We start from the raw sequence: 24016 nt of genomic DNA on the forward strand, positions 1-24016 counted from the left end.
TCTACACCTCTCTTTTTTATCCTTTCTCTTTTCTCCTTTCTTCTCTCCTCTGCTCTTTTCATTCTTCTTTTCTCCTCTCCTCCCCTCACTCCTCTCTTTCCTCTCCCTCATCTCATCTCTGTCTCTCTCTCTCTCTCTCTCTCTCTCTCTCTCTCTCTCTCTCTCTCAGTTCTCTCACAGGTCTCACTCTTATCTAATTTTGTCACTTCTCCCTCTGTGTGTATGTGTGTGACATATATATATATATATATATATATGTATATGTATATATATTTTAATTCAAGGGCATATGAATGACAGTTGTCCTTTTTTTTTTATCTGGTTTCAATTGATGCATAGAATCACTGTTATTTGTTATTTTTGTTATAGTCATATTGTCACATTCCATAATATTAATTTAATGCTAAGCACATTTATGTATATATTAATTTAAAAATGACAATTAGTATTGTTTTAATGTATATTTTGATCAGTTGTTGTGGAATAATTGTTTGGAAAGTATTGAATATAAAAGAACAGGTGATATCCAGACATACTCCCAAAGTTGATTAATTCCTGCTGTCACAAACTTTGTTATGTCCAAATTGTAAATGTGTATTAAGTATATGGTTGAATAATGTATGGTAAACTTTACTCCCAAGAATCCAGCTAATTAAGACTTACAAAATGATTGGTAATACATTTTTTTTTTAGTAATTATGGCATTGGTTAAAATCCAGGAAATTCTCATAATTTTTCAAAATGATAATTCAATTGTTCTTATTCTTGGCACCTAATACAAATGCAGTAAATATATGATTGGTATATATGTATGTGTGACTTTCAGTATGTCTTTGTGCTATGTGTGCATGCATGCATGCATACATATTTTTATATTTGTTTATAGGTCACCACATAGTGACTGTCCCTTCTCATCCACTCATGATTATATAAGAACATCCACTGAGGATGCTTACTGGACAAGCGGGTTAAAGCATCTCTATTTGCAGCGGAGGTCAAAGTGTTGGCAGTTTGAACCCTGCTGCCAGTAAGTTGGACCAAGGGCATGGTTCATTAAATTCCATGCTACAAACCCCTCTGTAAGGGGCACTGTGCTAGCCTACTGATAGGGAGGAGTTTGCGACATTAAATGAAAGCATCATCATTAGGGATGGTGCAGCCTAAAGATATGTTCAATGCTTCATAAATAATTTTGAGTGGTTATGAAGTTATTGATTTGGAAAAGGCTTATGACAGGGTAGACAGGAAGGCACTGTGGGTGGTATTTCAGGTATATGGGATAGGAGGAAAGCTTTTAGGAGCTGTCAAGAGTTTTTACGAGAGTAGTAGAGTGTGTGTCAGGATTAGAAATGGAGAGAGTGAGTGATTTGAGGTAAAGGTGGGACTTTGTTACATCACCCTGGCTGTTTAATTTATACATGGATGGGGTGGTGCAAGAGGTGAATGCATGGGTGGTTGGTCAGGGATTGGAGATGGTTAAAGAAAATGGAGAAAAGTGTGAGATAAGCCAGTTGTTGTTTGCTGATGACACTGCACATGTAGCAGGATCTCTCTCTCTCTCTCTCTCTCTATATATATATGTATATATATATATATCTTGCTCCCCCCTCTCTCTCTCTCTCTCTCTCTCTCTCTCTCTCTCTCTCTCTCTCTCTCTCCCTTTCTCTCTCCCTCTCCCTCTCTCTCTGAGATCTTTCTCACTCTCCTCTCTCTCTCTTTCTCACCTCTCTCACCCCCCACCCCCACATTAAATTGTTGTCTTGTGGTAGCAGTTTAACTAATTATACCCAAGTTATTCAGATCTTCAAGGTTAATGTACAGTGAATCGGTTTGTAATGTGATGGTGGTAGGCAACCTAAATATGGTGTGCATGTTGTGTAAGGTGATGCAGCAGATTAGAATAGATATTTGCCTGCACCCTTGGCTTTTGTTGTGGGTTTTAAGTGGTGTTTGCCATTGAAAAACTAGCATATTTTGTTATTGTTGACACAATGAAAATTATTTATATCAATTGTGAATTCTGTCTCAGTTTAAGATGTTTCTAATACATATGGCATGTTTTCTGTGGTAAACATCATTTACTTAATAAAAAACCCACTGGGAATTATTCTTTTTTAATTATTCAGATGAGATATCTTCCATACATATTGTATGGGTATTTTAATGCTCTTATTTAAGCTTCACAGATGCACAGAAGTACGTGGTTTCCTGGAACTGCAGCAGAATCAAATTTGATTATATGCTCATTCTTGTATATTTTCTCCTTATAGAATGAATTGACTCAGGTGATTGGAGACAGTGTTCAGTTGAATCTGTTATGGGTTGGATTTTAGTCATGACAGAAAAAATCATGGAATGATTGAATTTTTTTCATATGTTTGGAACTAAAATTGAAATATCCTATTGTTTGTGTTATGGATGGGCTTTTGGTTGTATCAGAAATAATTTGAAAAATCTGGAGAATTACAGTTCATGATGATAAAGGAATGACACTAAATCATTCATTTCATGTAACATGATGTATTGCCCATGACCCAACCAGGCAAAGGTAAGAGATGCCCTTTCATCTGTGAGGTGCTAATATGGGAAGGGAAGTAGTGTATGAAGTAGATATGTGCTTTGTTTTAGTAAGCCTCTCTTGTAAAGAGGATGACATTTGATGTATGTATGTATATGTGTGTGTGTATTTACCTAGTTGTATTTTACGGGACGAGAGCTATGCTCGTAGTGACCTGTTTTCGTATCTCTCCGCATCCAGTTTATTCTTAAAATTGGCATTCACTGTTTCTCAGTTTAGTTTGTGTGTATTTACCTAGTTGTATTTCACAGGATGAGAGCTATGCTCGTAGTGACCTGTTTTCATATCTCTCCGCATCCAGTTTATTCTTAAAATCGTGTATAGTTTTGTGTGTGGGTGTGGGTTTGGGTGGACAAGATACAGGGATGACCCGTCATCCAGGAGGTGCTAAGACAAGAGGGAGGGAAGGGGTGAAGTGTCATAGGGATGGAATGGGTGGAGTGGTTTTATGCCTTTGTTTTTTGGCTACCTCCCTTGTAAGGGGGGAAAAAGCCTATGATATGTGTGTGCATATATATACACACACACACACACACACACACACACACACACACATCGATATTGAAAGAATGTATAGATTAGCTTACAGATAAAATACACAAGATAATTGACTTCTCACTCAGAGAAGGAAAAGTACCACAAGATTGGAAAAATGCAAATATTGTACCATTATACAAAGGAGGAGATAAAGAAAATCCAACAAACTATAGACTGGTATCCCTTACAAGTACAATTGCAAAAATATGAGAAAGAATTATTAAAAATAAATGGATTAAACACTTGGAAGAGAACAACATACTAAACCCCAAGCAATTTGGATTTAGAAGTGGAAGATCATGTACTACAAACTTAGTATGCTTTTACTCAAGATTAATAGAAATAATACAAGAAAGAGATGGTTGAGCAGACTGTGCTTTCTTGGACTTGCAAAAGGCTTTTGAAAAAAGTACCACACAAAAATCTACTAAGAAAAATTGAAACCATAGGTGAAATATAAGGAAAATTATTGGAATGGATGAAAGACATCTTGAATGGAAGAAAAATGAGGGTGGTACTTAGAGAAAAGAACTCAAATTGGGTAGATATACAAGGCTCTGTATTGGCTCTGATAATGTTTGCTGTTTATATTAACAACATGGATGAAGGCATGGAATGTTATATGAACTTCTTTGCAGATGATGCGAAACTATTAAAGAGAGTAAGTACAGAAGAAGATTGCAAATCTTTTCAAGAAGACCTGGACAAAGTTTGGAAATGGAGTATAAAGAACAAAATTAATGTCAACAATAAGAAATGTATAATGCTTCTGACCCAGGGCAGTGGACAGGATGCAGGGATGACCATCATCCAGGAGGTGCCAAGATAGGAGGGAGGGAGGATGGTGGAGGGGAGTGGAATATATGGGAAATGAAATGGGTGGGAGTGATTTCTATGCCTTTTTCTTTTTGGCTACCCCCCGTGTAAGGGGAAAAAAGCCTTTGGTATATGTATGTATAATGGAATTTGGAAAAAGCAAAAATGGGATATCTGGTCACTACAAAATAGGTACAAAGGAAGTTACAAAAGTAAACTCAGAAAGGGACCTAGGAGTAATTATCTCAAATGACATGACACCAGACAAACATGTAAACAAAATAGTTTGAGAAACTTACAGCTTAAGATCAATGAAAGTGGCCTTTGACTACGTAGATGGGGGAATGGTAAAGAAGATACTAGTTACACTGGTAAGACAAAAAAAAAAAAAAAAACAGAAACTAGAAAGAATTCAAACAGCAATGACGAAGATGGCACCAACACTTCGCAAATTGACATACGAACAAAGATTGGACAAACTAAACTTATCAACTCTGGAACAAAGATGAGAAAGAGGCGATTTGATAACCATCTACAAAATTATAAAGGGATGGAAATCCTTGATAGGGATGACCTAAAATGGGACAAAATAAATACAAGAGGACACAAGAAGAAACTTGAAGACAGCTACAGAAGAGATCTGAAAAAAAACAGCTTTCAACACAGTAATAGAAACATGGAACAAATTGAAAGAGGAAACAGTGAGTGCTAAAACTATACACAATTTTAAGAAGGAACTGGATGCGGAAAGATACAACAGTGAGTCACCATGAGCATAGCTCTCCTCCTGCAAAATACAGCTAAGTAAATACAACTAGGTTAATACACATACACACACACACACACACACACACACACACACACACACACTGCGAGATACAATGGCGGGACAACACGAGCATAGCTCACCTACCCGCAAAATACAACTAGGTAAATACACACACACACACACAGTTAAGGATTAACTGGGAGAAAAATGAGTGGTACTTAGAGACAAAAATTTGAACTGGGAAGATGTGAAAAGTGGCATCCCGCAAGGCTCTGTATTGGCTCCTTTAATGTTTGCCATATATATAAATGATATGGATGAGGGAGTAAATTGTTACATGAACTTCTTTGTTGACAATGCCAAATTACTCAAGAGTGAGAACAGAAGAAGATTGAAAATCGCTGCAAGATGACCTAGACAAATATGGGAATGGAGTCAGAGATGTGATATGAGCTTCAACATTAAAAAATGTAACATAATGGAATTTAGAAAAAGTAAAAAAAAAAAATATCGGGACTGTATAAAATTGGAAACATAGAAGTCAAAAAAATCTATTTAGAAAGGGACATAGGAGTTATCTCAAGTGACTTGACACCTGATAAACTTGTCAATAGATTATTTGGAGAGACAACTTCTTGAGATCAATGAATGTGGCCTTCGACTACATAGATGAGGAGATTGTAAAAAAAATAGTTGTTACACTGATAAGACCTAAGCTAGAATATGCTGCAACACTATGGGCACCTAGCACAAAGAAGAACATAAGAAAATTAGAAAGAATCCAAAGAGCAGCGACAAAAATGGCACCTACACTGTCAAATCTGACATACGAACAAAGATTGGAGAAATTACATCTGTCAGTACTGGAAAAGAGAAGAGAAAGAGGCGATTTGTTGACCATTTTCAGAATTATGAAAGGGTGGAAGGTAAGTTGAGAGTGGAAGATAGATGGAGAAAGAGGAACAGGACAAAAGGTAGGGAGGTGCTTAGAGTGAACTCTTTAAATGAAAAGGAGAAGTAGTACAAGAAGAAGCTGAGAGAGGAGTGGGAGGGAGTGAAGGATAGAGTAGAGCTAGGAGTGGAGGAGGAATGGGCATGGTTCAAGGAGGGAGTCACAAAGTGTACAAGAATTTAAAAACAAACTTGATCTTGCAAAATACAAAAATGGGTCACCACGAACATAGCTCCCCTTCCCATAAAATACAACTAGATAAGTAGACACTAGACTTAATACTAACATCAGATCCTGAAATTGTGGACAGAATTTATTACAAAACTCTAATTGGGAAGAGTGACCACGTACTAATTGAACTGAAAAAGCAAATGGATTTGAGAAGAAATGAGAAACATAGAAAAGGAAGACTAATGTACAGCAAAACTGATTTTGAGAAATCAGAAAATTGTTTCAAACGCAAATTGGGATAACTTCCTAAATGAAGAAACGAAGATGGAAGAGAAATGGAATATACTAAAAGAAATTTACAATGAGGGAATAAACAAATATGTACCAAAACAGAAGCAAGAAAGGGTATACATAAAATGCTGGTACAACAAAAAATGTAGTGAGGCTAAGGATAGAAGAGACAAAGCTTGGAAAATATGGAAAAAAGATAAAAATTGAGTAAGTGGCAAACAGAGATGAAAAAACTATGAAAGAGACATAATAGACAAATGCAAGGAACAACCTATACTATTTTACAGGTATGTAAATGGTAAACTAAAAAAACAAACAAATAGAAGTACTACACCAAGGATATTACAAATATAAAGAAGTAGAAATGGCTGAAATTATGAACAAACATTTCAAATCGGTATTCATAATTGAAAATTCACAAGACTGTGAGGAAATAGAGAGAGAGAGAGAGATACCCCCCCTAATGAAGGAAATAAACTGTGATACAGAAGGAAATCGGAGACCAAATAAAAAACCTTGATATCAGAAAAGCATATGGTCTGGATGGAATTGCAAATTGGATACTAAAAGAGTGCATAGATGATAATTAAATACTCACTCAAAGAAGGAAAGGTACCATAGGACTGGAAAAATACAAATATTGTACCAATATATAAAGGAGGGAACAAGTAAAATCCGACCAACTACAGACTGAATTCCCTTACAAGCACAATAGCAAAACTATGTGAAAAAGTTATCAAAAGTAGACGAGTTAAACATCTGGAACGAAATGATATACTGAATCCAAATAAATTAGGATTTAGACAAGGAAGATCATGTACAACAAACTTGATCTGCTTCTACTTGAGACTAATAGAAATAATACAAGAAAGGGATGGATGGGTGGACTGTGCTTTTCTAGATCTACAAAAAGCATTTGATAAAGTACCACGCAAAAAATTAATAGAAAAATAAAATCAATAGATGGTATTAAAGGAAAATTATTGGAATGAATGGAAGACTTCTTGACTGGGAGGAAAATGAGGGTAGTAATTAGAGACAAATACTCAACCTGGGAAGAAATGTTTGCCATATATATATAAATAACATGGATGAATGTGTGGAATGTTATATGAGTTTCTTTGCAGATAATGCAAAAATACTAAAGAAAGTAAGAACAGAGGAAGATTGTAAATCATTACAGAAAGACCTAGATAAAATCTGGAAATGGAGTCAAAAGTTGGAAGTGAACTTTAACATAAAGAAGTGTAGTATAATGGAGTTTGGAAAAAGTAAAAACAGAATATCAAGAAATTATAAGATTGGTGAAGAAAAAGTAAAAAAAGTGAGCTCTGAAAGAGACCTAGGAATAATAATCAGCAAAGACATGTCACCGGACAAACATATCAATAAAATAGTAGGAGAAATCTTCAACCTACTAAGGTCAATGAAAGTGGCATTTGACTATTTAGATGAGGAAATAATTAAGAAAATATTAGTTACACTGATAAGACCAAAGTTGGAGTACACTGCAACACCCAGTACCAAAAAGAATATAAAGAAATTAGAAAGAGCAACAACAAAGATGGCACTAACACTCTCCAAATTGACATATGGTCAGAGATTGTCCAAATTGGAATTACCAGCTCTGGAACAGAAAGGAGAAAGAGGAGATCTACTTACTATTTATAGAATCATGAAAGGAATGGAAATCCTAGATAGAGATGATTTATTAAAGTGGGACAACAGGAAAAAAAGAGGACATGAAAAGAAACTCAAAAAGGATAATTATAGAAGAGATCTGAAAAAGAATAGGTTCCCACACAGAGTGGGAATAAATTAGATAAGGCAACAGTGTGTGCAAACACTATTCATGAATTTAAGAACAAACTTGATGCTGAAAGATACAAAGACAAGTCACCACAAGCATAGCTCCCTTCTCGTATAATACAACTAGGTATTTAGGTAAATACACACATACACTCGTCATCAGAGAGGAGGTCCAGCGATTGAGCTCCGACTTGGTGGTTTGTTGTTTGAATCAGGAAAAATGTTTTCTTGTTTTTCAGGATATAGGGTTGTGTTCTCGAGTGACCGGTAAGGTATCTAATCCAGTATTTGAAAAAGTATAGTTTTTAGCACAAAATGGAAGAAAGTAAAGAAAAAAGACTCTATGAACCAACAAAGAGAGGATTAGATATGAATAGAGTGGAGTCACCACTGGGAGTGATCCCAAAGAGAATGTGTATAAGCATCACTCCAAAGATGACTCAGAGGTATGAAATGATCACAAAGTTGAAAATAGTATTATGAAAAGCAGAAAATTTATAGTAGTATATGTGCCCCCAAAAACAAAGGCTTGGTCTGATAGCGATCACTCAAAATTATTGGAAGATACAAAGAATTTATCTGAGATACTGATAGATAGAGGAAACATAGTAATTATGGGTGACTTTAATGCAAAGGAAATAAATTGGGAGGAATTGACAATAAAAGTTGGAGAGGAACTCTGGGGCAACATTCTATTGGATTTAACCATTGATTATACATTGACTCAATGGGTCAAGGAAAATACTAGATATAGAAACAGTGAAGAACCATTGAGACTAGACTTGATATTCACTTGAGAGCCTGAAATTGTGGATGAAATGAATTGTAAGACACCAACTGGGAAGAGTGACCACATAATATTAGAGTTCAAACTTAAGGAACAAACTGATGTGAGAAGAAATGAGAAACATAGAGAAGGAAGATTAATGTACAACAAAACTGACTTTGTCAAACTTAGATTTTTTTTTTCTTTGTTTTTTCTTTTTTCTTTTGTCTTTAAAATGCTAACTGGGAAAAAGGACATGAAAAGTAGGAAGTTTGTGGCGATTTATGCGCCCCACTACGATTCTTTCCTGGAACTCCACATTTCGGTCGATAATTACTAAGGTCCTTCTAGTCTTCTTTTTATGAAGTAAAATCACTATAGCATTGCACCACGATTCAGGAAAGTTTTCTTAACGTAAGCACTGGGTGTACAACTGAGCTAATTTAATATGAACTGCATCTTTCCCTGCATCTTTCAACAGATATATTGATATACCATCTTCCCCAGGTGCTTTTCCTCACTTCCTATTTCTTAGAGCAAATTCTACTTTGTAAGATCTGGTACACTACTAACATCTGTTGATGAATTTACTGACTCAACTATGGTCTTCGACGAGTAAAGGTCTTGATAAGATTCTTCTACTCTTTTTACCATTTTGTCTCTGCAGTTAATGATTTCTCCATTTCAATCTTTCAAACATATAATTTACTGTTTTCCTAAAGCATGTCTGCACTCGGTCCCTTTAATACTTTTACCTCTCCGAATAGTTTCTTCTATTTCATCCATATTTCTCTTTCTTTTCTCTGATCTTTGCCTTTTGTTGATAAGCATTAGTTCTACTCTTTCTATTTCGTCTTTCCTACTTTTAATCTGCATGGTCCTTCTTCTTTTAATTAGGTCATTTGTAGCTTTAGAGTATTTGTTTTCTTTAATACTTTTTGTACTTCCTACTTTCTCTGCTGATTTCCTAATGATATTCACTAAATTGAAGTTCATATCTTCCATGGTGTCCTTGTTGGATCTTAGAGCTTCGAATCTATTTTTAATTTCTAACTGAAATTTCTTATTATCCTTAACCTTTGCAAGGCTAATTTTCTTTCTTAAAACTAGTTTATTTCTCTCGGTTCTGAAATTGAATTTAGCTGTGCAACCTACCATTCTATGATCACTACCTATGTTGATTTTATTTATCACTGTAACATTGCTAATGGTCTTGCTCTCATCTGATATGAAGTCTACTTTGTTCTTTGTTGTTCCATTTGGACTTCTCCAGGTCCATTTATAATCTACGTGCTTTTGTAAGAAAGTGTTCATTATCCTCGTGTTGTAGTTCTCTGCAAAATTGACTAACATCTCGCCTCTGTCATTTCTTTCAGTTACTCCAAACTTCCCAATGCATGACTCATCTTCCATCTTCCCCACTTTAGCATTACTTACTTTTTCCTTGATCCATTACCTGACTTAAATTGTCATAGAAGGACTCAATTTCATCGTCTGAACTCTGAAGCTGGTGCATAAACCTGAACTATTTTTAGAGTGTACCTTTTACACAGCCTAATCACAATCCAAGCTACCCTGTCAGATAAACTGCTGAACTGACTACATTAGTTGCAACCTCTCTGTGTATCAGCTTTTCTTTTGCTCTTTGGACTTTGCTCAGTCCTACAGTGTCCCACTTGATGTTATCTAGGTCTTCCATTAAACTCTCCAGTGTGTGGTCTTCAGAGTTCTTACATTGTAAGTATAGATCTTAATTTTCTTCATATTGTTTAATGTCCAAGACTTGGATTTGCTTGGACAGTGCTTACTCACATTCAGTGGCACACTCCCCGTAAGCACATGAGGCAATGCAGTTGGACCTTTAGGAGATGATGATCCAACAGGAATGCCCAGTTTTGTTTTGCTTGTGCTATTCATATTGGCTATGAAGCGGGGTTGACAGTAATCTCGCCTTGCCAACTGGTTTCTGGTGAGATATTTCTTTGGTGTCACCTTATTCATTATATTTGGTGAAGCCCTATATAGGGTGCCCAATGGTCCACGCCGTCATTATGACGGTACTCCATATATCTATAAGGACTTTCCCTGTTCGCCATCAGGGACATGCCAGTTAGCAGTGGGTCCTGCAACTGTGAATGTGAGCTGCTCTCTGTCTGATCTTTCTTACAAAACTTGTTCGATATGGGTGACCCTGCAGAGATTTTCTCTCTATCGACATAGTTTTTATAGTCGTTAAGATTCTTAAGCCTATCCACCACATCAAGGTGTCAAGTCTGGGAATAATTATCTCAAACGACTTGTCCTCTGATAAACAAATAAAATCGTCAGAGAATCCTATAACTTAGGTCAATAAAAGTGGCATTTACCTATTTGGATAAAGAAATGGTTAAAAAAAAATATTAGTCACACTGATAAGGTCTAGATTGGAATATGCGGTGACATTTTGGTAACCTAGTACCAAAAAGAATATAAAGAAATTTGAAAGAATCCAGAGAGCAACCACAAAAATGACTCCAACACTTTCAAACTTGTCATATGAAGAGAGACTGGCTAAATTGGAGTTACCGGCTTTGGAGCAAAGAAGAGAAAGAGGTGACCTACTGACCATCTATAGAATCATGAAGGGCACAGAAATACTCAATAGAAAGGACTTGTTAAATTGGGACAAGAGAAACACAAGAGGACATGGAAAGAAACTCCAAAAAGATAGTTATAGCAGAGATCTGAAGAAGAACAGTTTTCCACACAGAGTGGTGGACACTTGGAACAAACTGGATGAAACAGTAATGTGTGCAGAAACCATTGATGAATTTAAGAGCAAACTAGACACTGTAAGATACAAAGGCAGGACACCATGGGTGCTTCCCTTCCCATAAAATACAACTAGATTTATACACAATAAAGGTAGCTTTTAATTATTTGGATGAAGTAATGGTAAAAAAAAATTGTAAGTCACTGATAAGACCAAGATTAGAGTATGCTGTGACACCATGGACACCCAGCATAAAAAAGAATATAAAGAAATTAGAAAGAATCCTTTACAAAAAAAAAGAGAGAGAGAGAGGAAGAGGAGGTGAATCAAATAGAGAAGAAAAGGTAAAAGGTGCAGATTGAGAGATTATAATGGAATAGAAGGCAGTGAGAAGAAGGTAGGCAGAGTATTTTAGGGAGTTGCTAAATATGAAGGAGGATAGGGATGGAAAGGTAGGTGCAGTGGGAAGCTCTAAGAAAATGACTGATGAGTGAGGAAAATGGAGGAGAAATAAGGAAAGATGGAGTGAAGGCAGTTGTTAAGATGAGAGCAGGTAAGGCACCTGAGTTGGATGAATGTTGTGCAGAATGTCTGAAAAAAGGAGGTATAGAGATGGTGGACTGGCTGGTGAGGTTATTTAATGTTTAAGAGAGGATAGAGTGCCAGAGAACTGGAGGAGTGCCTGTATAGTTCCAGTTTACAAGGGAAAAGGGGACAAGTGTGAGTGTAGTAGTTTCAGAGGGATCAGTTTGTTAAATGTAGTTGGGAAGGCTTATGGGAGGGTCTTGATTGAGAGGATTAGGAGAGGAAAAGAGGGAGTAATTGGTGAGGGACATTGTGGGTTTAGGACAGGTAGGGGTTGTGTAGAAGATCAGATTTTTGTGATAAGACAGATATGTGAGAAAGTTATAGGAAAAGGTAAGGATGTATTTTGGGCTTTTATGGATCCGGAAAAGCTTATGACAGGGGAGACAGGAAGGCACTGTGAGAGTTATTGCAGATATATGGGATAGGATGAAAGCTTTTAAGAGCAGTCAAGAGTTTTTATGAGAGTAGTAGAGCTTGTGTTAGGATTAGAAATGGAGAGAGTGGTTTGAGGTAAAGGTGGGGACTTCGTCAGGGATGTATTATGTCGCCCTGGCTGTTCAATTTATACATGGATGGGGTGGTGCGAGAGGTAAATGCAAGGGTAATGGGTCAGGGATTGGAGATAGTTAAAGAAAATGGAGAAATATGTGAGATAAGCCAGCTGTTGTTTGCTGACGACACTACACTTGTAGTAGGATCAGAGGAGGGATTGAGGAAGTTAGTGACAGAGCTTGGGAGGGTGTGCAAAAGAAGGAAGTTGAAGATAAATGTGGGTAAAATTAAGGTGATGAGATGTACAAAGGGAGAAAGTGACAGCAGACTGGAAGTGAGTATTAACCCCTTCGATACGATGATGCCTACGTAGGCGTCATGAGGAGCAAATGGGTACGCAAGGATGCCGATGTCGGCATCTTGATTATATATATTGTAGTTTACCTGCGTGACCCCCATACTCTGTAAACTGGCTTCATCATATTTTCTATGGTTATCAAAATTCACGGGTGAAAGAGTACGAGCAATACAGTGGTAACTTTATTTTTTATAATGCGAGTATTATGACGCAACATCGCACGTCTGGCAGCTAATACTGCCCGCGAGATTTTGGCCCGGAGTGAAGGGGTTAAGGGAGAGAGACTGGAGGAAGTGGATAGTTTTAGATACTTGGATGCAAATGTGGCAGGAAAGGGAGGAGTGAAGGTGGAGGTAGAATGTAGATTGAGAGAAGCGAGTGAATGCCTTGGTGGATTAAAATGTGTAATGAGAAATAGATATTTGGGAATGGATGCTAAGAGGAGATTGTATGAAGGAGTGCTTGTGCCGACAGCACTGTATGGGGCAGAAACATGGAACATAAGAGAGGAGTTTGAATGTGGATGAGATGAGGTTCCTGAGAAGTATGATAGGGGTTACTAGGCTGGATAGAGTGAGAAATGGGGAGGAGAACAGAGGTGGAAAGGGAGTTGGGAAATAGGGTTGATAAAAAGGGTTGGGATGGTTTGAACACATGGAAAGAATGAGTGAAGAAAGACTAGTAAAAGAGGTGTGGAAGGAGTCAACATGAGGATGAGATGGATGGATGGGGGTAACAGGGGCATTTGGAAAGAGGGGAATGTGTTGAGGAAGGACAGGAGAGGACAAGATGGGGTTGAATAGAGAATGGTGTATATGGATGATGCTGTGATGCATGAGGGGGAGTGGGTGGGGTATGGGGGGTGAGGGAGTATGTATGAGAAATAAATCAATGCAGCCCGAAGGGATTTCTCCCTATGTTTGACTTTTCTGCATGAGGGGACAGAGAGGTGTGGGGTCACTGTTTTAACCACTTCACTCCGGGCTAAAATCTCGCAGGCAGCATTAGCTGCCAGACGTACGATGTTGCATCATAATACTCGCATCATAAAAAATAAAGTCATGTATCGATCGTTCTCTCTTTCACCCGTGAATTTTGATAACCATAGAAAATGTAATGAAGCCAGTTTACAGAGTATGGGTGTCACGTAGGTACAACTACAATAAATATAATCGAGATGCCGACATCGGCATCCTCGCGTACCCACTTGCTCCTCATGATGCCTATGTAGGCGTCACTGTATGGAAGGGGTTAATGAAGTGGCCTTGCTGTGGATGTACTGTGTCTTGCGACACTGCTTCTGACCCAGGACAGTGGACAAGATGCAGGGATGACCCATCATCCAGGAGGTACCAAGATATGAGGGAGGGTAGAGGGGAGTGGATTATGTTGGGGATGGAATGTGTGAGATTGGTTTTTATGCCTTTTATTTTTTGGGTACCTCCCTTGTAAGGGGGAAAAAGTTTTTGGTATATGTATGTGGAAAGAATCCAAAGAGCAATGACAAAGTGGCACCAACACTTTCAAAATTGGCATACGAACAAAGGAGAGAAAGAGGAGATCTACTTGCCATTTACAGAATCATGAAAGACATGGAAGTCCTTAACAGAGAAGATTTATTAAAGTGGGATAAAAGAAAAACAAGAGGATATGAAAAGAAACTCAAAGTATAGTTATAGAAGAGAATTGAATAAATCATTTTCCACACACAGTGATGGATATCTGGAACAAATTGGAAGAAACGATAGTGTGCAAAAACCATACAAGAATTTAACCACTTCCATACGGTGACGCCTACGTAGGCGGCATGAGGAGCAAGTGGGTACTCGATGATGCCGACGTCTGCATCTTGATTATATTTATTGTAGTCGTACCTACGTAATTTTCATTCTCTCTAAACTGGCTTTATCAATTTTCTATGGTTATCAAAATACACGGGTGAAAGAGAATGAACGATTGAGCACTGACTTTATTTTTTATAATGCGATTATTATGACGCAATATTGCACGTCGGGCAGCTAATGCTGCCAGGTGTGTGATGTGCCCCGGAGTGAAGAGGTTAAGAACAAACTAGATGCTGAGAGATACAAAGACGGGTCACTACGAGCATAGCTCCCCTTTTCGTATAATACAACTAGGTAAATACACAAATTACAGACTGGTTTCCCTTGTAAGCATGGTAGTTAAAATTTGTGAGAAAGTTATAAAAAGTAGATGGATAAAACCTCTGGAGAACAATATACTAAATCCGAGACAATTCAGATTTAGACAAGGAAGATCACATACCACAAATTTGTTCTGTTTGTACACGAGACCACTAGATATAATACAAGAAAGGGACAGATGGGCTGATTGTGTGTTCCTAGATCTATAAAAATCTTTTGATGAAGTCTCATAAATAACTATTAAGAAAACTGGAAACCATAGGAGGGATACAAGGTAAACTGTTGAAATTAAATGGAAGACTTTTTTCAAGGAAGAAAAATGAGAATAGTGCTCAGAGATAAGAGTACTTGGGAAGAGGTAATTAGTGGAGTTCCACAAGGATCAGTATTGGCTCCAATAATGTTTGCTATTTATGTGAATGACATGGATGAGGGTGTGGAATGTTACATTAGCTTCTTTGCAGATGATGCAAAATTGTTAGTGTGAGTACTAAAATGGACTGTTACTACAGAGAGATCTGAATAGGGTTTGGGAATGGAATCAGAGGTGGGAAGTGGACTTAAACATTATGAAATGTAGCATAATAGAATTTGGGGAAAAAAGTTATATATATATATACATATGAAGACTATGTGAAAAAGAAGTAAAGAAAGTGGGATCTGAAAAAAACCTGGGAGTGATCATCACAAAAAATATGTCCCCTGACAAACATAAAGAAAATTGTTGGCAAAACCTATAACTTGCTAAGATCAATAAAAGTGGCTTTTACTTGTATGAAGAAATGGTAAAGACAATAATAGTTACAGTGATAAGGCCTAAATTGGAGTATGCAGTGACAATATGGCCACCCAGTACTAAAAGGAATGTAACAAAGATTGAGAGAATCCAGAGAGCAACTACAAAGATGGCCCAAACACTATCAAAACTGTCATATGAAGAAAAATTGTCAAAACTAGAACTATCGACTCTGGAAAAAAGAAGAGAAAGAGGTTACTTGTTAACCTTCTACAGAATTATGAGAAGTATGGAAGTCCTTGATAGAAAAGACTTGCTAAACTGGGATAAGAAAAACACAAGAGGACATGGAAGGAAGCTCAAAAAGGACAGTTATAGAAGAGACCTGAAAAAAACAGCTTTCCCCAGAGTGGTGGCTGTATGGAACATACTAGATGAAACAATAGTGTGTGCAAAAACAATACATGAATTTAAGAGCAAATGAGATATGGCCAGATACAGAGATAGGACAAGAAAAGATCTAATACCCTGCAAGCACTTCATAGAACCACCCATAACTATGCCTCCACAGCATGGTTCCCAATAATCAGCAAAATGATCACAATTTACAAACTTTACAGATTGCAGCTCTGAGACAAATAACAAATGCGCCAAAACCACCCCTATTGGACACCATTGTACAGAAACCAATCCTCTCCATCAAACTTTACATGAAAATGATAGGAACACAATTCTACACCAAAATCCTAAACATCACATGCCCTTCACACTACCTTTCTACAAGAAAAATGCACCTGCAACATACTACTCAGACATCTATAACAACCTCCCACCTGTACCACACAAAAACTACACACTTGGATCACTAAACAAGCCCTTCAAGACAAACCGCCAAACTCAACATTCCAACAACAATGCCAGACATAAGCCTCATAGAAGACCACACTGGCATGCCAACACTCAGGACACCATTCAGCAATAAAATGGTATCAACAAATAATAGGCCTGCCCACAAATTCAAACTGCCTCAAATGCAACCACTACACAGAGGACACACAACACCTTGTACTACAATGTCCCACATAAACAATCTCTAGACAATAATACAATATTATCTTCCCTGAGTGACTTGTGGTCCCACCCTGAGACTGTTGCTGGGTTATTTGGAGACTGCAGGTCTTCTGCAAAGAAGACCAGGGACAACACATTGATTAATTTTCATCATCTCTTCATCCAGATTAGTGAAAAGCCACTACAACAATATATATGTGTCTCCCACATTCTTACAGATATTTCTGTTCAGTGACAGGTCTTTTATTTTGTGTGTGATTCACCATGGTCTTGGATCAAGTGTTGGACTCGTGATCAACTGCTAGTATCCTCCCGGATAAGAGCTCATGTATGACCAATCTATAGGTAATGCTGTGACCGTACATACACACACACCCCTAACTCCTCACCCACAAGAGTTAGAGTACTGGCTTACAGTGCAGTGATGCTGAAATTATTTCAGCCCTGGGTGGGATTCAAACTCTGCAGGGGTAGTGGTTGCAAGTGCACTGTGCTGCCAAGTCACGTGTGTGTGTGTGTTTCTTATCAATTATTGGTCAGGGTAAATTAAAATAATTAATGAACTGTGCATTTAGTAATGTGGTATATATTTTATTACAGATGGAATTCATAAGATTATTGTACGTTATGAAATTTAATTATTTATGCTTACCTCTGCAGAATGAGGTTGGTTGAAGTTTTTTGATAGAATTTTACAATTTTTTATTTTCATTGACAATAACTGCCCAAAAGAATACTTATAGCCTATAGTGTTTCATAGTAAATACTTGAAATAAAGTCTGGGTGCATGTATGTATACAGATATGTTTGTATGTGTTGTATCATGTGCCATTATATTAGAAAAGGTATTGTTGGTTTGAAATTCATGTGGTTCTTGCTTGGAGGCTGGATATCAAGGGAATAAGGTATTACTGTACATTAGTCATGGTTTACATTCAAAATTACTGGTTATCTTTTGAGTTTCAATGAGCTTTGCTTGCATAATAATAGTGGTGATCAAGTGATGTCAGTTATTACCATCAGCCACTTAGATGTGAACTGGTCTGGATATTAAAGGCCCCAAATTATTATTATCATTATTATTATTATTATTACTATTATTACTATTACTACTGCTACTATTTCCCTGCATTTTCTTTAGTTTGGATTCCTATGGTTACATAGATATGAAATGTTGTAAATATGTAGTGTTATATGGTATATCATGCCTGTGTTCACTTGTACCTGTGCTGCAAGATGTGCTGGTGTTGTAGCTGTGCTGTGCTATTGTGTAGGTTAGTGGCATTGTGAGTTATGCCAGGAAAAATATCCCATCATGACATTGAGCATCTTGTGCTTTTTATCTTGAAGTAGTATTTTAAGAAAATTGTTTGTCCATCAGAAAAGAATGAATCGGGTATTTTATATTGAATGTTGTTGAAATAAGTAATAAGAGTGGCATTAGTAGAGTTGTAATTTTCATCATGATTATGTAATTCCACGATTTGTATTGTTCCATAGCAGATGGGGCTAAAGTGAAATTTCTTATGTATTAGAATAAGAGGCCAACTTCACTGTTCATGATCATGGAGGGGTTAGTATTAGAGGTTCTCAGTTTTTAAGTTTGAAGTGCCCAGGAATTTGCAGATACTGCACTATATGAAGAAAGAGGAAAATTAATGAAAAATGCAAGAGATCGAATGTATGTTATTCCATAGTGACCAGAATGGCTTTGGTGAATCCTTATTTTGTATGTGTGAATATAGGGTCAGTTTCACATGTTCCTGTCCATTAGTTATTTTTGTTTATTAACTGATGCATGCTTGCCAGTGGATGAACATATCTTACTTATATTAAGGCATTAATTTTAGTACTGCATAAGGTAAGGCAGCTTTTTTTTCATTTATTTTTATTTATTTATTTTTATCATTATTCAAATATTTGTTATAGCCTTCGACCCAAGAATTGTGGTGAGGAACCATGAGGTGCTGATATGGGAGTTGTGTTAAATAGGTTTTGATGGGTGTAGAGTGGGGGTGTGCTTTAACTTGGCAACGCCCTTGGAAGGGGGAAAGGACCTTTGGTATATATAGGTAAAGAGAGAAAATACTGCAGCATGCTTCAGAGTTATGGATGATCACATTTCTCCTAGAGGATATTGCAAGCCAACATCATCATTGATAGTGATGGTAGTGACAATGAAATAAGACATTGAACTATCCAAGGAAATAGAGTTGGAGTCATTGGACCTGAGCATAACCTTTTCATATTTGAATATTGATATAGGACCTATTTCAATATATATTTCTTGTTAGAATGATGATATAGATTCATCAAAATTAGTTTATATCCTACTTAGGGTGGTCAAAATTTGATTTGAAGCCTGAATTCCTAGTTACAAGAATATATTGATGTTATAGTAAAGTTTGGAGCAACAAGTTTGAGAGAACAAAATGTCAAACTATGTACATAAAATCTGCCATTGATTTCAAGTGAGTTACTAAGATACTGTAAAAAAGCTAGAGACCGTATAATTAGCATCTTATCATTGTTAATGATCTAAAGATTATGCCAAAATTGGATAAAATAGTGCATTTAGTAATTAGTTTACCAATCAATCAACACTTGAGATTTGTCTGTTCTTCCAGGGGGGAAGGGGGATCAAGCTACATGCATCGTCAAAACACTGTAGCATACCATATAGATTTTGTTATGACTAATGCCATGTAATTTTGTTTGGCAGTAGGACAGAATCTGGAGCTGAATAGAGATCCTTTTCAGTGTGGAGTCCACCACTGCTGAACAACAAAATATGGATTTAGCTAGAAAAAATAAGACCTATTAAGTATGCTATCATGTTAAAGTTGTTAATGTTGCAGTGCCATCATTCCAATATTGCAAAAATAAACTTGTTCATTGAGGGACCACTTGTTTCAGAACAGTATAGTCAGGAGAGGAAATAGATATGGCCAGGAACCTTCCATGTAGATAGTTTGATTAAATAAAGGTGGATCAGTATTCCTACTTTCTATAGGATCTCTTGTTTGGATGAATGTATTCTGTGGCTGGCAAGTGGTTTAGCTTGTATTCTTAATGCCGATAAGATCTAGCATTAATTTAGTTATGTGAAATTAATAAAGATATCAATTGTTACACATTGAGACATGTAAAGTTAAAGCCATATGTTCATCTTGCATGTATGAAGAATGTGTGTGTGTACGTACCTAATTGTAGCATGCAGGAAAGGGCCTATGTTTGTGAGGTTCTGTCTCTTTATTTTCTATGTATAATACTTAGTTTTAAATTCAATAGTTCCAGCTTGGGCAGTATCATAATGATATTTGTTGCCATGAGTTCCACTGACTGGAAACCTGCAGCAACAAGGAGGAAGGGTCACAATGTAAATGAAGCAGTGGGGGTAAACCATCTTAGGTTGTTGGGCCTTATTGTGTGGATGTGCTGTGTCTTGCTGCTTTGGTTCTGGTCCAGGCAGTGAGTTGAGGACAAGGATGGCCTTTCATCCAAAAGGAGCTAAAAAAGGGAAACAAATGGGTGGAGGGTGGGTTGCCTTGCCTAGCTACCTCCCTAGTGAAGGGGGAAGAAACTTTTTGGTATATTGATAGTATCCAGGAAAGGAGCAACATACAAGGGGTCTTACTCTCCAATTATCATACCTAACTTCAAATTCATGCATGGTTCCAATTTGGGCTGTGAACATATTTTCCAGTTATCCTACTTAGATTTGAAGTCATGTGTTCCAGTTTGGGCTAAATTGCCTTCTAAGTTATTCCAAGTTTACACATGTGTATGGAAAACTGTATTCTTTGATATCCTTTAGCCATTTAGCCTTCTTAATTTGTTAAACATGTGGCAAAGACATTGAGAACAACATCCAACAAACCATCCAAAAACAATTGAAGCCACTTAGATAAGGCTATCCTCCCATCAATGTAACAAGTATTTTAAGATAGTACTAGTTTGCCAAAAAACAGGACATCTTGCTTTGCATATGGCCTCTTCATGAGAGGAAATGACCCTCCCACCTGCTTATGCAAAGCTCCTGTCATAGTACTACATCCAGTTAAAATGTTAAATTTAACATTCCGCAACAGCCACCTACTCGCATCTACCCCCTCAAACAACAGTGACATTACACTAAATCTAGAGCAGTGAAAAAGCAACACATCAGTCACTTTTCCACAAGTTCAAACAAAAGGCAGGACTTGCCAAACCATAAACATCCTTAACTAACTAGACCAATACACAAGTATGAGATAACATGACAGGCATATGGATTATCCCCAAGGATAGATGTAGTGGTAAACCACAGACCATAACCAACTTTTAATATATTTGTTGCCAAATTTTGCCACATTCAGTTAGGTACATATTGCATGGAGTGAAGCAAACTTTCTGCTTTCAATTTTCTCACACCACCCTGAGTTCCTCATTTCATAACTACAGTAGATCTGATTACTCTCTACCACAAATGTATATTGGTTGGGTGGAAGGTGAGTGCATGCCTATGCTGGCACCTCTCTTATAAGAGGTAAGATGTATTGTGGTCTATAAATAGATAGCATCTTGATGGTCCTCAAAATAAAGTCTTTTACTGGACATCATCCCCCCCCCCCCTACTGATTCTTTTATGTAAATGGCCTCTCCCCATAATTTACAACATATAAAAGTATTAAAACAAACTGCACTCGAACATACACTACTAGTGTTTGCAGTTATAGCTGAATTGATGTTTAGTTATGGCCATTATATTATGTCCATATCAAACCAATGAGAATGGAACACCCACACACACATTTAAAATAATGTAGACATATTCTCAATTTAGAGAATTATTATGCATTTCAAAGAAAATTAATCTTTATATTTTGGATTGACTTCTCACAAAATCTCTATAGACCATTATAAGCCCATGTTCTAAGAATTTGAACTGGTGTATGACCACAGTGGAAATCATATTGTTACAAAGCCGTCCAAGCTCCCACTGCCAAAATACAATCCTGAAACTTCCATTTACATCTGAAACACACGTGACAATGTCCATTCTAACCTAAATGAAATTACAACTTCAAAATTCTCTATGGCCTATAGTACACAATGTATACACTAGTATTCATTTACCTAATTTGTACAGTCACCACAGGAAAACATTGCTTCATCCTGCCTTTTATTTCTCCCTCTCTCTCAATTTTCCCAATTATTGCACATAATTTATTGGTAACTTGTCATGATAAACTGAGGTCAGGTGCTATTTTATAAGTAAAGGTGTAGCTGTTGGGTGAAAAGTTGAAAAATTTGGTTAGGGTTTCAATTAATGTTTGAGTACAATATTTCAGGTAGTCTTCATTTTAGTTGAGGTATTTAGATACTGCTTGGTGGTTTTGATGTATGATTGGATACAGTATGATTGTTGCATTTTTTTTTTCTTCTTTCTATGACTGGAACACCTATGTTTTTAAGGATGTTGATATTCTGTGGAAGTCTGATGAAACAACAGTATGATGAAAGAACAAAAATTCAAAGGTTCTCATAGTGTAAGATGAAAGAATTTAGGAGGAAATCTCGTATAGAAAAGTTTTACAAAGGGTAGTCTTTGTTATAGTTTTGATTAATTTATTTTTTCCTAGGTCCCATTCATGGTGATACTTTTACATTTCACTATAAAGTTTAAGATATTTTCCCAACTTGCCTGATCATGTTAATGCCTTGTGTATATATTGTGTATTTTTTGAATTGGAAAGACGAGCCTTATCTCATAACTACAAAATTGATGTAGATACATTTTCCATGTAAATATAACTCTTTTGTGCTTCTCTGTTGTTTGAATTTTTTCCTATGTAACTTTTAGCTTTAAGGTTTGAAAATGTGTATTATTTTGTTAATATTAGTTCCACAATTATAAAGTATGCCTATATTCTACCTGTTAAGGAAAAAATGTCATAAAACTTGTGGTCACCAAAGCTTTGTACTTCCACAGACAGAGGAAGTGAGGCAGGTAACTTGGGGTGTGTGCAAATGTTTTTACATGGTTACACAACTTGGGCAATGTATGCAAGTGTTACCATGTAGTTACACAAGTTTATGGATGTCTTCTCTTGTCATATTATTTTGTCTTGTATGGTTCTCTTTCCAAGGATGTGTGCAAGCTCAGCATAGTAATTAAATTCTTCATGCTGTATTTCTGCATCATAAAGATGTATAATTCTGCTTCCTAATGAGTTCCCATACTGTTCAGTACAAAAAGCTTGTTAATACTGTTTTGCTTGATAAGTTCTACAAAAATAGCTACATAGGTATTTTTTTCATCTTCATGTAATTTCCTTGCTTGGAAACTGGGTTTATTTTTTGTGGTATGCACTACTCGAGTTGCAGACCACATAACCTGTGCTCAGTGTGTGAGCTTCCAGTATATACTGCTAATAGTAAGGTTATGAACTAATATTGGCATAAAAGAAAAAAAGTAAACCTAGATCTGCATCAGTGACTGGTTCTTTTTCAACTGCATTTTGTTTTGTAGAACACTGAACCTTCCTCACCATACTGTCTCTACTTTGGATACTTGTGCAGACTTTCACCAACCACCAATAAATAGTAATAATGTACATTTTGATTGGCTTTCAACTCCACCTGACAGGTATGACTGGTGGGAAGTGGGTGAGGATCAGCTCTGGATATTTCAGTTCCATCGACCATAAACACCATGATAGGGGATGGAGTCGAGCTTATGCATAATTTTAACTTCCAAATAATTGAGAATGACTGTTGAATGGTTGGTGGAATTTTGCCCTTCAAAATCCACTTGCATGAAACTTAAAATTCATTAACACTTGCCTGGTGTACAGTACTACCATCTCCCCTATGATTTTTTTTAAACCACTGTTACTTTCACTTTAGAAATGTGCAGCAGATGTGAGCACCAACTGTGTACTATCCGTAGAGATCCCAACATAACTATTGACCAGTGTTTTCATTTTTATTTGTAATTTTGACAGCATGTTGCGTTCTTGCCTCTGTTATTAGTAGAAGTTGCCGAGATATTCGTTTGAGTCTGGGTTTATTATGGAGCTACACATTTCATACTCAGGTAATGGATTTTCTTTTCATGCTAATTTCCTTCATAACCCAGATTAGACTTTTTAGAATTATGTTGAAATTGTTATTTTAAGGT

At 36.8% G+C, this 24016-nt stretch overlaps 1 protein-coding gene across 11 annotated transcripts in view; it reads left to right on the forward strand.

Annotated features, from left to right (window-relative positions):
* LOC143032905 (uncharacterized) overlaps positions 1-24016 on the forward strand; it is a 211914-nt gene that overhangs the window by 186479 nt on the left and 1419 nt on the right. Inside the window, exon 13 of one of the 11 annotated variants that reach the window (XR_012967149.1) lies at positions 23841-23932. The exons of 8 other annotated variants lie outside the window; for them this stretch is intronic. Coding sequence is in view for 2 of the 3 variants with exons in the window: in XM_076198154.1 (XP_076054269.1) it covers positions 22826-22838 (13 nt within the window). In the remaining variant the exon portion in view is untranslated. Of the gene's footprint in view, positions 1-22825; positions 22854-23840; positions 23933-24016 lie in introns of all 11 variants that reach the window. 2 more of the 11 variants (XM_076198154.1, XM_076198155.1) reach the window with 2 other exon arrangements.

The sequence above is a fragment of the Oratosquilla oratoria genome, chromosome 14 (genome assembly GCF_046742065.1).
Source record: "Oratosquilla oratoria isolate Oo_2021 chromosome 14, ASM4674206v1, whole genome shotgun sequence".
Taxonomy (NCBI): domain Eukaryota; kingdom Metazoa; phylum Arthropoda; class Malacostraca; order Stomatopoda; family Squillidae; genus Oratosquilla; species Oratosquilla oratoria.